Below are 15529 nucleotides of genomic sequence, written 5' to 3' on the forward strand. Positions count from 1 at the left end.
ACCTGGCAGGTATTCTGCATAGAGAGGAAGTACATGGGGAATGGGAGAATACAAAAAGGTTCATTTTTCCTTCTTAATTTGCAATATATGCCCTGTCTGTGCCTGGATTAAACTGGATCAGACAGGCATGATATATTTGCTCTATATTGCAGATGGCAAAACACACATTAAACATTTACGTTCGAGTAATCATATATTTAATACGTTGTAATATAGTTGGATAGTGAAATAAATACAAATGTATATAGTTTTAGTGGTAATTGGTGTGTAGCAATCATGTTAAATTTGATATCGACTTGCTTTGAATAACAATGGTGTACAGAGAGGACTTAACTGTGAAAGTATATGACACATTTTATGTTGCTCTAACAAATGGTTTGATAAAGATTAGAAAACAGCATTTAAGTAATTCCGAACAATGCAATATGGACATCAAACTGTGTGACCAATTTTTTTCCCTTGGACGAATCTGAATCTAGGTCACAATATATGTTGACACAACAAATTGCAGGTCTGTAGCATATGCAATTATGGAGAAGGAGATTTTTTTTTTTAAATGATATTTGTTTAAAGGAACAGTGTGGGCACTATATCAACTTAATTAAAATGAAGTTATTATGGCAATAGGGAGTGCCTTTCCAACCTTTGGGTGTTAAACTGTTCTCTATTATTTAACCCCAAAGTCTGTTTTCCGCTACGGGATCTCTCTGCCCAACTATCCTTCCGCTTAATCAAATTCTGATAATTGGTGGGCTGATTGGCTGAGAGTGATTTGCTCACGCTCTCAGCCAATCAGTTGGCTCTCCATTCCTAATCTGGCTTGAAAAAGGTATGTCCTCAGCCAATCAGAGCTTCCCCTGCCAATGTTGCCCAGAATTTGAGCAAGCAGAAGGACAGAGGGACCGAGAGATCCGCCACTGGAACACATACTGTGGAGTTAAACTGTTTGAGAATGATTTAATCCCTAAAGGTGAGCCAATGCCAGGGACAACTTCATTTTCATTCCTTTAAGAAGAAGAATCCACTTGGTTATAGGAAGAACACAGATGTTATGCTTGTTCTACACATATTCCTTTTTTTCCATTGAATTTAAAGACGCTCTCCATTTTTTTTTCTTCCAGTCACCCAGTGATGACCTCCGTTCACTCGCCCTATCTGGTCATGTGGGATTTGACAGCCTTCCTGATCAACTGGTAAACAAATCCACCTCCCAAGGCTTCTGTTTCAATATACTGTGTGTTGGTGAGTAATTGCATTATTCCTTCTCTTTGATTGCAACATCCTCTTGTGAAAATTGCAAGAAAAGAGCAATGGTGGCTGAAGTCACTTTAGAGGTTTTTTTTTAGCGACATTCACATTTTACAAACCTTTTCAAAGATCTGTTAGTTGCATTCCAAGAAAAGAAAAGGCCTATAGTGTGTCATTTGTACTTCCTCTTTTTCTCAATGCAGTCACTTTAAATTAGTTTTTGGTTTTATTAACATAATTAACATGCGCTAAGTTGAAAACCAAACTACAATATTTAGGCCAGAATAGCATAGTTGGAGATTTTAATTATATGACATAAAAGGAGGCTCAAAATTGCATTTACTGCACCTCTGTATAGTAGCAGAAATAAACAGAAACAAATAGTCAAAACAAAGAGATGTCAATGAAAGACAGTGTCACTGAGCTCAGTTCATCTTTCTTTGCTGTACACATCCTGAGTCAGATCAGAGTATGATTTAATTTTCCACACTACCTGGTATAATTAGGAGTGAACCCCCCTTATTCTAACACTTAAAGTTACTGTTTAGATTATTTTTTTATAGTTATTTTTTTTACTGCCAGTTAACTGCCAAGGAACACTATAGGGTCAGGAACACAAACAAAACCTACCATTAAGGTGGCTTGCCCCCTCCCTCCCCCCCCCCTTACCACCCTTAAAAGCATGAAAAACTCACCTCATTTCTACTGTGCAACACCGAGCCAGGAAACACCTCCAGTGGCCATCTGAGGAGTGGCCACTTGGAAGTGTCCCTAGGGGGGAATGTAAACAAGGCAGTGTTTACATGAAAATACCTGAAAGCAATGATTATACTCACCAGAACAACTACATTAAACTGTAGTTGTTCTGGTGACTATAGTGTCCCTTTAACCTTGTCCTGACTTCATGCCATCTATTGATAACCTACAGACTATGATTAATGCTCTGCCTCTGAGGTTCAAGGGGCATCCAGACTGTCCTCAGTGGAGGAGGACCACAGTTGCCCACCTGACATATTTGGGGTGGATGACTGGCAAGCAGAAGGTTCAGTTAATAATGATTGAATTGGGCCGGACAGTAAGTCCAAATTTAAGAATCCTTTGCTTTGCTCGTTACATGTCCAAGAAAATTCGATAATGTTAGATTCGTCAGGCAACGCCATGTTTGATCCACGCATTATTAGACACCCAAACTCGACAAAGTGGTATCCATGGGCCCATGTTGCTAAATTCTTGCATCGTTGGTTACACCACCCACTAGATAACAAGATTAGAACCTGATTTAGAAACAAATGTCCATGTTCGATCTTTCTGGATAAAGTGGCGTTCACACCCAAGTTTGACCTTACTGTGGTCACCATTATGACACGTGCAGGCAGAGACCCCCGAAAGGGCATTGAGAAAGGGCTTAAATTAGCCCAAGACAAATTACTAAACTCTACAGGCCTAATGGCTCAAATCTTATACCTAGCAGACGCCTCTCTATCTACTGGCACTGCTTTAGATGCCTACGCTGTCTGTGAATTAAAGAGGTCCCTGTCATCCTAGCAAAATCTGCATTAATATTTAATTATTAATATTTACAAATTCCTGTTGGTGCAACAGGTTCACCCCTGAGGTCTCAGGCTCAATAATAAATATTAGTAACAAAAAAAAAATCACTAGTTTCTTTTAATTATATTTTTTCCACTAGGGTATATCTAAAAACAACTTGTAAAAGCTGCAAATCTGTTATCTGAAGCCTTTGCAAACCATCCCCTTCTAAGCCCACCCAGACTTTCTGTGACTGTCCAATCACAGACATTCTAATGCAGCTCAATGATAGGTCTTTGCAAAGCAGGTGCTTTGAGCAATTGCTGCCTCCTGAGTTTAGCTCTACTGACCTAATCAACCAGGAAGTAACATGACCTGTTGTGTGACTGACAATGAGGGGGTGTTACAAAATTAATTTATAAAAGTACCGATTTCTACTGCAATTTGAAAAAGTGGACACACTCTTCACACGTAAGGCACTTCAGCAAGTTAAAGTGCCTTATGTGTTGAGTATTTCTTTAATTGCCAGTCATCCAATGCATTTCTCTCTGCAGGGGAAACTATGGTAACTAATGACCATTCCCATTCACAAATGATTACCCTCCTTTTAAGTGTAGGAAATTAATGATTGGGGTGATGGAACAGAAACCACTTTTTTGTTTGTTTTATTTTTGTTTGTTTTTTGAGATTGAAGATTGCAGAATTTCTTTTTTGTTGTTGTTGGTGAATACATCTTTAGTTTATGTTTCTATGAGACTGGAGGTTTGTATTCAGTACATGTCAGATGAATTAGTAGTGAATTAAAAACTAAATATCAACATTTAAGACTAAATAGATTATTTAAAAAAAAATATACTCCCTCACAGCTATAATTTGTCTTTCTTTAGACTAAAATTTGCAATTTAATTTTCAATTCACTGCAATCCACCATTTAGTAATTAAACCCCTATGATATTTTTGTCTTAGGAGCACATGTTATCAATTCAGGGAGGATTTTATGATTGCTTAAAAGATAAGTAAAACATACATGTTCGGTGAATCTGAGCTTGTGTGCAGAAATCACCTAGTTTTAGCTACAAACAAGATGGCTGACTAGTGTGTTTCTAAGTAAGCACATGCAACGCATTTTTAGCACTCATTTTAGGACAGTGAGCCAATGTAGAAATGGCAGGAACTTGCTCTGTTTATAAGTTTTGCTTAATATTTTTATAATTACTTGCAAACATGGTTATTTCGTTTAAAGCTCACATCTGGCTGGGGGAAAAAACTATTATATGTTCCATCTGCTAGTACTTGTGTACAGGAACTAGATTATGAAGGTCACAACACAGCTATTTCATGGTCGCTAGATGTGTTTTTCTCTCATGCAGTGCAGTATCTTGAAGATGATTGCACAAGAGAAGATAAAGGGTTAGTAATTAGATTTACACATTTTTAGTATTAACAGGTTTCCAGTCTCACAAAGGCCTATTACACATGGAATGTATACTTCTTAAACAGTTCCATTTGAGAAATACACTCATCCCAAATGTCCCTATTTTGAGCCCAAATCTCCCTGTCTATCTTTTCTGTCCTAACCTCCCTCTTTTCTAGGAGCTCCTTTTAATTGGTGTGATAGCAATAATGCTCACTGTAATATGTTTAGAAATCAGCCTGTGTACGTAAGACACATTGTTCTTGTTCCAAATTAATTTTTAGTTATCATATGACATTTAATTGTTATTTGTAAGTCACCAAATATTTGTCAGAACAGTTGTGCCTCTGGCCAAACTCCTACTCCCACCCCTAAAAGTGGCCTTCTTTGTCGATTGGAAATGTAGGGAGGTATGAAAATAGCCCCTATAAAGAATGTGAAGTGTCCAAGGGGTATATATACATAGAGAGAGAGAGAGAATGAGAGAGAACAGAGAAGATTAAATGATATATGATAGGGCAGCTATGCACAGGGCCGCCATCAGAAATTTTCGGGCCCCTAACACAGATCAAGGTCAGGGCCCCCCCGGGGGCCCACCTCCTAATCCCTCCCACAGGAATACACACACAGACACAAGCACATGCACTGATACAAAACGACACAGATACACACACACAAAGATACACACATACTGACACACACACACATACATACTGACACACACACAGACAGACAGACAGATATACACACTGACAGTCAGACAGATATACTGACATACACATACATACTGACATACATACATACTGACACACACAAAGATACATACTGACATACAGATACAGACATACATACTGGCATACAAATACATACAGACATACATACATACATACTGACATACACCGCCATGGTTGTCAGCCCCTAATGGCGGCCTTGGCTATATATATATAAAAAAAACTATTACATGTTCCATCTGCTAGTATTTGTGTACAGGAACAAGATTATGAAGGTCACAACACAGCTATTTCATGGTCGCTAGATGTGTTTTTCTCTCATGCAGTGCAGTATCTTGAAGATGATTGCACAAGAGAAGCTAAAGGGTTAGTAATCAGATTTTATATATATGTGTGTGTGTGTGTGTGTGTGTATATATATATATATATATATATATATATATATATATGCCAAAAACAACTCTGTTAGAAAAGAACTGCATTTTAAGCTATGTATCTCAATTACCTAAAGCCATAGCTTATTAGGTAATTCTCACCTTTATGTCTGCACCTTAATCTTCTTACAGCGTTCAAGTGGTATTCAGCTAATGGAGCAGGACACTAAGCACCCTTTAGTCTATAGTCCCATTACTAGGATCACTAGTAGTGCATTGTAGAGAGAAAAAAAACTTTTATATAGAGATATGTAAATAAGGATTTCCATGATAAATTTTAATCTCTGTTATCTGTTCTAAAGGGACACTATAGTCACCAGAACAACTACAGCTTATTGAATTTGTTCTGGTGAGTAGAATCATTACCTTCAGACTTTTTGCTGTAAACACTGTCTTTTCAGAGAAAATGCAGTGTTTACATTAAAGCCTAGTGATAAATTCACTGGCCACTCCTCAGATGGCTGTCAGAGATCCTTCCTGGGCCATGGCTGCCTAAAATGCATCCAGACATTCAGTATCTCCTCCCTCTGCATGCAGACACTGAACTTTCCTCCTTGGATCAGGCTACCACTTCTGATGATGTCAGCAGATTGCTTGCTTTTCTGAGTTAAACAGCATGCAGAGGTACAGCTTCAGGCTTGAATACAGTAAGGTTTTGCTATATTTATGGAGGCATTAGGGGCCCATCGGGGCTAGATGGTGGTTTTAACACTATAGGTTTAAGAATACATGTTTGTGTTCCTGACCCTATAGTGATCCTTTAATACTTGGTTCTTCAAAGCTTGGAAACGGCAGTGCAGAGGCAAGAGAACCCACCCATGAACATATTTTATATATGTGATTCTTTCCAGGCAAATGTCATTTTGGAGTTGACATAATATATACAACAACAGCATAAGAAATGAAGAATAAAATGGTGAACATCCCAGAAAAGACAGAAGAATTTTTCCCCTATACATTTTAAAAGAAACACACAGAACTCCTTGCTGCAGCTAAGCAATCCGAGTAGTGTTATTCTAATTAAACAGTTAATTAACTTTAACCCCTTCCCTTGTATACACTTAGTAAATCAGCCAACATTGTGTTTTCAGGTCTATACATCTTGCTTGAAGCTCCAACTGAAAGTGATCACTATAGGTAATCTTTGTAATGACAGACTATTCTTCAGCATTTTCTGTTTGTTTTTCCAGGTGAAACAGGCATCGGAAAATCAACACTAATGGACACGATATTCAACACAAAATTTGAAAGTGAACCAGTGTCTCACAGCGAGCCAGGTGTCCGGTTAAAAGCTAGAAGTTACGAGCTTCAGGAGAGCAATGTGCGCCTCAAGTTAACCATAGTCGACACTGTGGGCTTTGGTGATCAGATCAATAAAGATGACAGGTACAGTCCAAGAAATTGGTCTGGCATTTAATAATCAATGCAATACATACAATACAGTTTGCAGGAAATGTGCTTGTTATATGTGCATGCAGACAAAAACAAATCAAGTATTGTTTCTCTTAGGTCTTCCAAATTCTTTTGTCGCACATGTGATGCCTGTTCTGGTATGGTACATGATCAGACATAGGGGTGTGAGATGGCTGGAAAAGTTAAACCATGGGAAAAGAGTAATGCTCCTTATGAGAGAGAATGTTTCTGAAAGTAAACAGGCGTGCAGTGAGAGCAGAAGGAGTGATTGAAAACGAGATACGGACAATCCATTGTCACTAAAAGAGGCTCATAGTGCCAAATACACTGCCAAAACGTACATGGAAACAGGAGCTCCGGATATATAGATCTAGGTAGAACTCAAATTTGGATCAGCCACAGATGGTCCTCAGTTGTTGTTGGAATAAAAATAAAGATGATGGGACTGATAAATATATATCTGGTCTTTGTAACAGACGGATACTTATATCTGGGGGGAAATTAGCTGAGCTTGTGTTTCGTATTAAAAAAAAAAAAGCAATATGTCTGTTTTTGGCTGCTGCAAACGATCATAATTTAAAGGCACACTGCCTATTTTCCAAAGGCTTATCTTGAATGACTTGTAACTTAAAAGTTCATATGAAAGCTCTCAGTCATTAGTCCATTTGCAATAGCACTTGTCTAAAGACAGATGTTTAGGGAGTCAGGTTGATCATGCTGTTTCTACTTATTAATGGCTACTTAAAGGTATGGCATCATGAGAGCATGGTGTTGTAAAAGAGTTTTTATATTAACTTAGATGTACATGCACATACAATAATAAGTTCTGAATAGTTCTTTTTTACAGGTCGTGAACTCTACTAAAAATAGAATAAAAAAAATAAAATGTGTTCTCTATTGCTGTTAACAATATGAAGGTTGCATCTAATCCGCAAACTCTATACAGACATATATTTTGTCTTCAAGCTTCCCTATTGACCACTGACCATAAGCTGAACATCTCTTGCAAAGAGTTGGACCAGATACAGCTCACATTCTACAAATCTAAGTCAGGGTCTAGTCAAAGCAGGCAGGGCTTGACAGACATGGTACCCCATGTCTGACAAATGAAACCTTGTAATATCCACTGCATAAACAGGCACTCTAGTTTCAATCTTTTTTTATTGTTATGAATCGATTTATACATGTAGTATAATATGAACAGAATATTTAAAAAACGACAGGTTAGAAATTATGCAGTTGACTTCTTGCATGACATTTTGCTTTGGCAAATGCTGAAAAGAAAGTCAAATATTTCATTACACATTTAAAACAATCAACAAAATAAACTAATCTAAATTAAATATTATCTCTTCTAAACATCCTGTGCAACTGTAAACAGGCGCTCTAATGACCACAACTACTACAGTCCATTCTAGTGGTTATGGCGCTGTCAGGATATTGCTATGTTTTTGAGGAATTTGACACAAACCAATGCTCCCTAGGGCAGCAAAGGCTCAGCATTGATCAGCTGTGAGAGTTTGCAGATTGGCTTAGCTAGTCATTGTCCTGAATGACTGAATATAATTCTGAAGTGTAACTACAGAAGTTGCAATATGGCAAGCAGTAGGGCCTTGCATTACCCTAGGTGTGATCTGGGGTATGGAGTCTATAGTCTATTAACACTGTAACCAATACAATGAGATGTATTATACATGGTGCTTCTGAAAGAGGCATCCCTGGATCCTACACATGTCATGTGCAATATGTAGATTAGCAGAATGTTGAAGCATTACTATATAAAGTTAAGTGAGCATTGTGATTGCCTGAGTCAGTACATGGTGTGGGCAAACTTACTACTGCACCTGCAAAGCAGGAATTCCATGAGTATCCTTCTTTTTTTTCATTATTTACTGTTTTTGTGTATGTTTTAGTGTTACACTTAACATAGCAGAGCCATATAGAGTACATGTTGCATATGTTTTATATAACATCTATTATATAGCACAGAGAGACTCCTAAGGGCTAAACTTCACAAGACCTAATGTGACAGAAGCAAGGAATATTTGATACATTTCCCATGCAAGGCTTTTAAAGCTGTAAAATAGAGGATATACAGAGAAGCAAGGAAATCGAATTATGCCATGTCATCAAATGGGTTAAATACTGTTTTTCTTCCAAGAATCTGTGTGAAAGTTCCCTTAGGCGGATAGCTCATTTGTTTATATAGTGTGTGAGTGTGTGGTGAATCCACATTCCGATATCAAGCTGACACAACCAATCAGGAATTCTGCGTTGATATTGGAATATCTTTACGCATTAAAGAAGCTCTAGCCTTTGGTGACCCATTATCCCAGAGATGTTTCCATGTATGGGCAAAATGATAGCGGAGCTCCACATCAATCATAAAGTGTGCTTTCATGGTACGTTCCCCTGGGACTACGCCTGCTGAAATAAAGGGCCCATAAGGAAGTCTGGACAGGAAAAGGCAAATATTTCACAGCTATCCTACATGTCAATTTTGTTCTACTAGTTAAATTTAGCTGAAGGGGTTTTCACAAAGCCTGCCTTTACTTTAAAGTGAAAGGAGATTGTACCAGTTATTCTAATGACTTGGCAGGAAATTAATTGTGCTTTTCTTGCTCTTACTCTGTTCACTAAGGGTATAGCTATTCAATGAACAAAAACAGAGAAAATGAAAACTCAAAGAACAGACAAAAGCTTAGAGAAACTCAGTAGCTTGCCTTTTGGTTAGTCCCCGCTCAGGTCTAAAAAACGTTTGCTCACTCGTGACATTACAAAGAGAATCTATACCATTTGTATATCAGACTGAATTTACCCGTAAAGAGATACCACAACCGAAATACCATCAAATCCTCTCAACATGAGAGATACAGCAACTCCGGACTAATGTTTCGGCCTTTTTTGGGCATTGTCAGTGAGGTGTAGCTTATACTTCTCTAGGCACAGTGAGCACCCTGGTTTTTTTCTATCCCTATATATACAGTGATTATTCATTAATTGAGGAATAAATGGCAGCTTATAGGCATTACTACTAATCAAAGTTTTTTTTTTTCTAATGCCCCCTTTTTACTGTTTGTAATTACACTAATCAGATTGGACATATTTTAAGAGATTTGCCTGAGCCTATTCTTAAATGGACACTCTACAGAAATAAAAACAAAACATTTAGTAGACATACCCCATCTTCAGCATTTTTAGCATATTTTTGTGAAGGGTATGAAAATAATTGAATACTTAAAAAGCAAGACTGAGACACGATACAATAAATGCACGAGCCATAATATGCCAAGAATGGGAAACAAAGAGCTTAAAAATGCACTGACTTAGAGAAATAATGCACTAATCACGATAATGTCCTCCCTTATAGCTTTTGTGACACAACATCTAATTCTGGCTGCTGTTACTTTATTTCAGCTACAGGCCCATAGTCGAATATATCGATGCCCAGTTTGAAGCCTATCTGCAGGAAGAGCTCAAGATCAAGAGGTCGCTGTTCAATTATCATGATACAAGGATTCACGCCTGCCTTTATTTCATAGCACCCACTGGGCACTCATTGAAATCTCTCGACCTGGTCACCATGAAGAAGCTTGACAGTAAGGTACTTGCTGACTCTTACCAAAATAACACGTTCTGTCTTTGTATTAATGTCTTTTCCATTAGTGCTTACTACAGGAGAAATAAATGAAAGCAGTGCCATAATTTGTTACTAATCCCCCCACACCTTAGTGTGGCAAGAGATCCATTTGGGAAGAACTTTCTTTAACAAGAATATTGGGTGTGGAATGTTTTTTGTTTTTTCTAGTGTAATTAATTAGTGTAGGACTCTGACGAAAAAAGTGTTTTGAAGACTGGTAAAATTTGTTATCAAGTTTGTTATTACATGTAATGTAGTAACCATTCAAACCTCACATACTTGATTCAATGTTGGGCTACAGCTGTCAAGCTTGTCATTTACCCCAGACATCATCAGTGATGGCTGTAGGTTAAAAAAGCTCTTCATATGGAGGGACTCGTGGAATTCTCCGTAGACCTCAATGCAGATGGTGACTGAGCTGCTTTAATTTGGCAGAGCACTAAAAGAGGCTTGTCTGTCCCTGTTACTGTTTGTCTAACTCCTACAGCTTCTTCTTTTTTCCAATAAGCAAAGTTCTGAACTTTTACCAAGTACCAAGTTACCACATGTAACAATAAATGTTTTTTACAATGAATTAAGTGAAGAACTCTAGCATAGTTACCATTATGTGGGCATCTTGCCCAGAATTAATTGGCAGTATTAGAAAGTACGTTGTATTCTTTGATTTTTGTAAAAAGTTACTGACAAAGCATCATTGCACAGCAACAGTGTAACCTACTTCCAAAAATGCATAGTAAGTTTTGCCTATTTTTGATTAATTATCCAGTTTAGAAGGTGGAAGTTAACGCATGTAGGCCAATTTGGAAAGAGGAACACTTCATTTTGTTGTGCGTATGTATTAGTCAGTCATTTCTCAAAAAATATTTGCTTTCAGCTTTATTACGTTCTGGGAATCACCCGCCCTCATCTTTAAATCCTTTCTCCACGTAAAAGGATAATCGTAACCTCAAAACTATTTTATAATATAATAGTCCTTTTACATGGTTTTGAAATGAAATAGAATTTTTTTTTTTTTTTTTAAATCTAACGAAAATGAGAAAAACTCGTCCCAACCTTTATTATATAACAGGATCCTTCCGCCATATACATATACCTTGGGTCAGACAGTGTTTGAAAACCGACACTTAATCTCTATGGTCCTCTCTATTTCTGGAGTGAAGCAGGGAAGACCATAGAGACTAACTGTCGGTTTTCGAACATTGTCTCATCCAAGGTGTGGCTGAAGGATCTTGTCATATAATAAAGGTTGGGATGGGTTTTTCTCATTATTTAACATATATATTTATTTGAAAAAATCAGTTCCCCTTGAAAATGAAATTATTATTTTGTTTAAAAAATGAGTTTCGAGGTGGGGGATGGGGCCGGACAGCCATCTGAGTAGGTCGTACAAACCATGAGCTCCTCAGCATTACCCTGAAAAACTGCTGATTTGCCTGCAAACTCACCCAATTTCTTACATGAACAGCTACTATATGTCTGAGAGAACACTCAGCCGAGTGCTAAACTTGGGTGTCGCTCACTCTAATAGCTGCAAACCACACCAGACAGTCTTGCGGCCTACAGGAAAGACTGGAGGCAAAGGAGGCGGCCGACCCTCTGCTGGCACACAAGCATGAAGGTGAAACTACAGAAGCCCTGTAATCCCCCCCCCCCACCCCCTGCTGGGGTAACTTACCTCCCAGCTATATCTGTCTTCCAGCCTGAAGATCCATGGCCCACGTGGTGAGTCTATAATGGCCGCCGCGCTGGAGCCTCAGTCAGACCAGCCGAACACATAGAGCGGGGATTGGAAGAAATGCTTTGAGGGCGAGATTTGATAAGGTCTGTGAAAGGTTCTGGAGCCGACTAAACAGCAGACCTCCCGCATCAGACACGCCGGAGGTACAGGTGATTGAGCCGGCCTGCCGCACCTCTTCTGGGCTGGGGGCCCATAGGGAGTCGCATCACCCCTGCCATCCACCTGCCCGGAGGGCTCTTCACGCTAAGGAGATCCCGCAGGCTCATGATTCCGCCACTAGGAGTGAGCGAATCCGTGGACACAAGGCTATGGCCCTCATCAAAGCTTGTGCTCTTGGCGACGAGCATTTCTGGCACCATGGGACTTACCTGGCTATCTCAGGACTCACTCTGAAACAAATGGAGAGGTTTTCTAAAGAGTTGGTGACATCGAGAGAGTTAATCCTGGAGGGTGCTATGAAATGTGAAATGTCAACTCCTACCCACTATGCTTGAGAGCCTGAAGCATCGAACCACAACCATGGACAGTGCTCTGCCGATTGTGGGCATAGGGTGAACAGGGACACTAAGTCCAAACTATAGAGAGCATTGAGGTCATCTCCCCAGCTGCTGCCTTATTCACACACAGCATCTAAGACCCTTTTCACATCTATCTTCTGTCACACGAAGATAGACAAATGTTTCCTTCTACATTCTCACTAGCTAACTGATTAGCCCTCCATACCTCTTGTATAACAGAAGTATAAGGAGTGTTAAAACATATATGGTTCAGCTTGGATATGCTGTTGTGGCATTACAGGCATTATTGTATTTTCCTGCACAGATAAAATAAAGAATAAAAAAAATAATAAAAATGAGTATCGAGGTGACAGTTGTCCTTTATGTTTTAGAAGAAAGGCCTCTGTGGCTCACTGAATCCTTAAGGAAAACGGTTGTGGGCATCACAAGCCTGTGGTCGACATATTGGGATATTGCTATAATGTATAGTTTAGATATTGAACTCTGTAAACCCTCATTCTAGTTTTGTTTCCAAATAATCTTTAAAGTCCCTTGTTCTTGCATAAACACATTAGTCTGTGCTACACTTAGGAAACCTATAAACAAATTGCATCAAAGACTCCTTAGGGGAGGTGCTGGCTGTTGCTATGGTAACTGTTTAGATTCTCTGTGGTAATTATTCATCATTGAATGTCATTACACAGTACACTATAGTATTACCGCATAACTCTTGGCAAAATACCAAGCAAATGGTAACAGTGTTATTTTGTTGTAAGTACAATTGTAATAAAGCACCAAGGAACAACATATTATCCACCAGATAGATGATATAACCTGTTAGTCCCTGGGATTCATCCAGCCTAGACATTATCCCATATATTTATTAGGAACAATACTCTAATAATGATATGATAGAATGTTTCATTAATATGTGTACGTTTAACTCCTTCAAGCGGAAGTATACTTATAGGCTTGAGGGAGTCATACATGCTTTAAGGGAATTTCTGTATTTCCTCATTTTCTAACAAACATAAACCTCAATAGAGAGAGCGTCATTATCAACTGAACGTTGTGGGAAACACCAGGCTGTTAAAGCAAAGGTCAGAGATGGCAGAAAAAAATACTGCATGAGAAGCTTGTATAAAGTTTGATTTACCATTTGCTGTGAGTACATATTAGTTTTGAAGACCTATACTAATATCATTTCGGTTCACAATAATATGGTTAATGCCATGTATCCAGAAGTGGTTTATAATTAATTTTAAATCACACCAGTACCAGATGTATTGCGATATTTAATGTGCACCATACTTATCTATTGTTTAGTCCTTGGTCTGAGTCCTTCTTAACAATAACATGAATTCATTGAAGGGCGGGAGAATACAGATAAGGTATACAGTACTTCACACAACTTGTTAATAATCTGGCAAGTCTGCTGAAATATATCGCATTTACTACATGTTACTACTATGTTACTTTATAATCGCAATTTAGACGTCTAGAATAAAAAAAGAGTTTGGAATGAGAGACAGCTCAGTGGCCAGAACCTAGCTGTGAAAGATGAAAATAGAACCACATTGGAGAACCAATGATGTACAGCCAGCATGTCAAGCCCAAAGGCTAGCTCGGGCCACATAAACAAGGTTTACGTTTATGTGGGCCGCAAAAAAAACATAACCTTACATTTTCATAAAAAGTAGTTTTTAAAAAAAAAAAAAAAAGTACAGTGTAAAAAAAAACAGCATCCCCCTCTATTTAACCCCAGTCCCCCCTTAGTACTAAATCCCAACACCCCCCTCAATGCTAAATCCCAGAACCCCCCTCGATACTAAATCCCCTTGTTTTAAAAAAAAAAAACAATATTAGCCAACAAGCAGACTCCACTTACATTGCTGCTGCCAGTATGTGACTCCGGACTCCAGCCTCTGGTATACGCACAATGGCGCCGTCCTGTGCCAAACGGATCCTCCTGCTACTCCTTGAAACCTGTGAAGGTCGAGCATGTTGACGTCACGTCAGAATGTGACGTGGCATTGCGTGCCTCCGTGCACCTCCAGGTCTTCCACTGTCCAGCCACGGCCATCGCAACATTGACCAACACACACTGACAGACACACACACACTGACAGACACGCACTCACTGACAGACACACACACATACATACTCACTGACAGACACACACTCTCTGACAGACACACAGACACTGAAAGACACAAACACACACACACTCTCTGACAGACACACACACTGACAGACAAACACTGACACACATTCTCTGACAGACACACACACACTGACATACACACACATTTACACATTCTTGCACAGACTCACATCATTTTATTTATTGCTCCCTACCTTTGGGAGTTGGTGTGGGGCCTCTCCCTGATCTTCTCTCGGTAGCTCAGTCTTCCTGCTCCCTCACACGCGCAGGTTAGTGATGCCGGCTGCTGGAATTACGTCATATTCCTGCACCCGGCATCATTACAGAGGGCGCGTGCGAGGGAGCAGTGAGGAGCAGGAAGACTGAGCTCCCTCGCTGCCGCCACCAGGGACCGCTCCTCCCCAGCCGGGTAATTTTGGCAGAGCAGCACCTGCAATGTGGGGCGAGCAGGTGCCTACTCTGCTTTAGTAAGCATGGCAAACTTGCGGCTCGCTGGCTCGCTAATATCATTAATTGTGGGCCGCAAGTTTGACATGCTTGATGTACAGATTTAAAAGGTTTGCAGATGCTTGTCAGGAAAAAGAAATATAGTTGCAAGTTCATTCATAAATAAATCATTTAAATCTTAAGATTTTCAGGTTTGCATTTAAAAATTGACAGCTAACATTATCCTCTGCTATGTTTCTATACAGCAAAAGAGGAGACTATATCTAAAAGAA

The 15529-nt window shown here is 39.1% G+C and overlaps 1 protein-coding gene across 4 annotated transcripts in view; it reads left to right on the plus strand.

Moving 5' to 3' along the window:
• Positions 1 to 15529, plus strand: part of SEPTIN11 (septin 11) — an 89777-nt gene that overhangs the window by 41499 nt on the left and 32749 nt on the right. For all 4 annotated transcript variants that reach the window (XM_063458705.1, XM_063458703.1, XM_063458704.1 and 1 more), the window contains exons 2-4: positions 1122 to 1242; positions 6548 to 6743; positions 10188 to 10374. In XM_063458705.1, coding sequence (XP_063314775.1) covers positions 1122 to 1242; positions 6548 to 6743; positions 10188 to 10374 — 504 coding nt within the window. The remainder of the gene's footprint in view (positions 1 to 1121; positions 1243 to 6547; positions 6744 to 10187; positions 10375 to 15529) is intronic.

This window comes from Pelobates fuscus, chromosome 6 (assembly GCF_036172605.1).
Source record: "Pelobates fuscus isolate aPelFus1 chromosome 6, aPelFus1.pri, whole genome shotgun sequence".
Taxonomy (NCBI): Eukaryota; Metazoa; Chordata; class Amphibia; order Anura; family Pelobatidae; genus Pelobates; species Pelobates fuscus.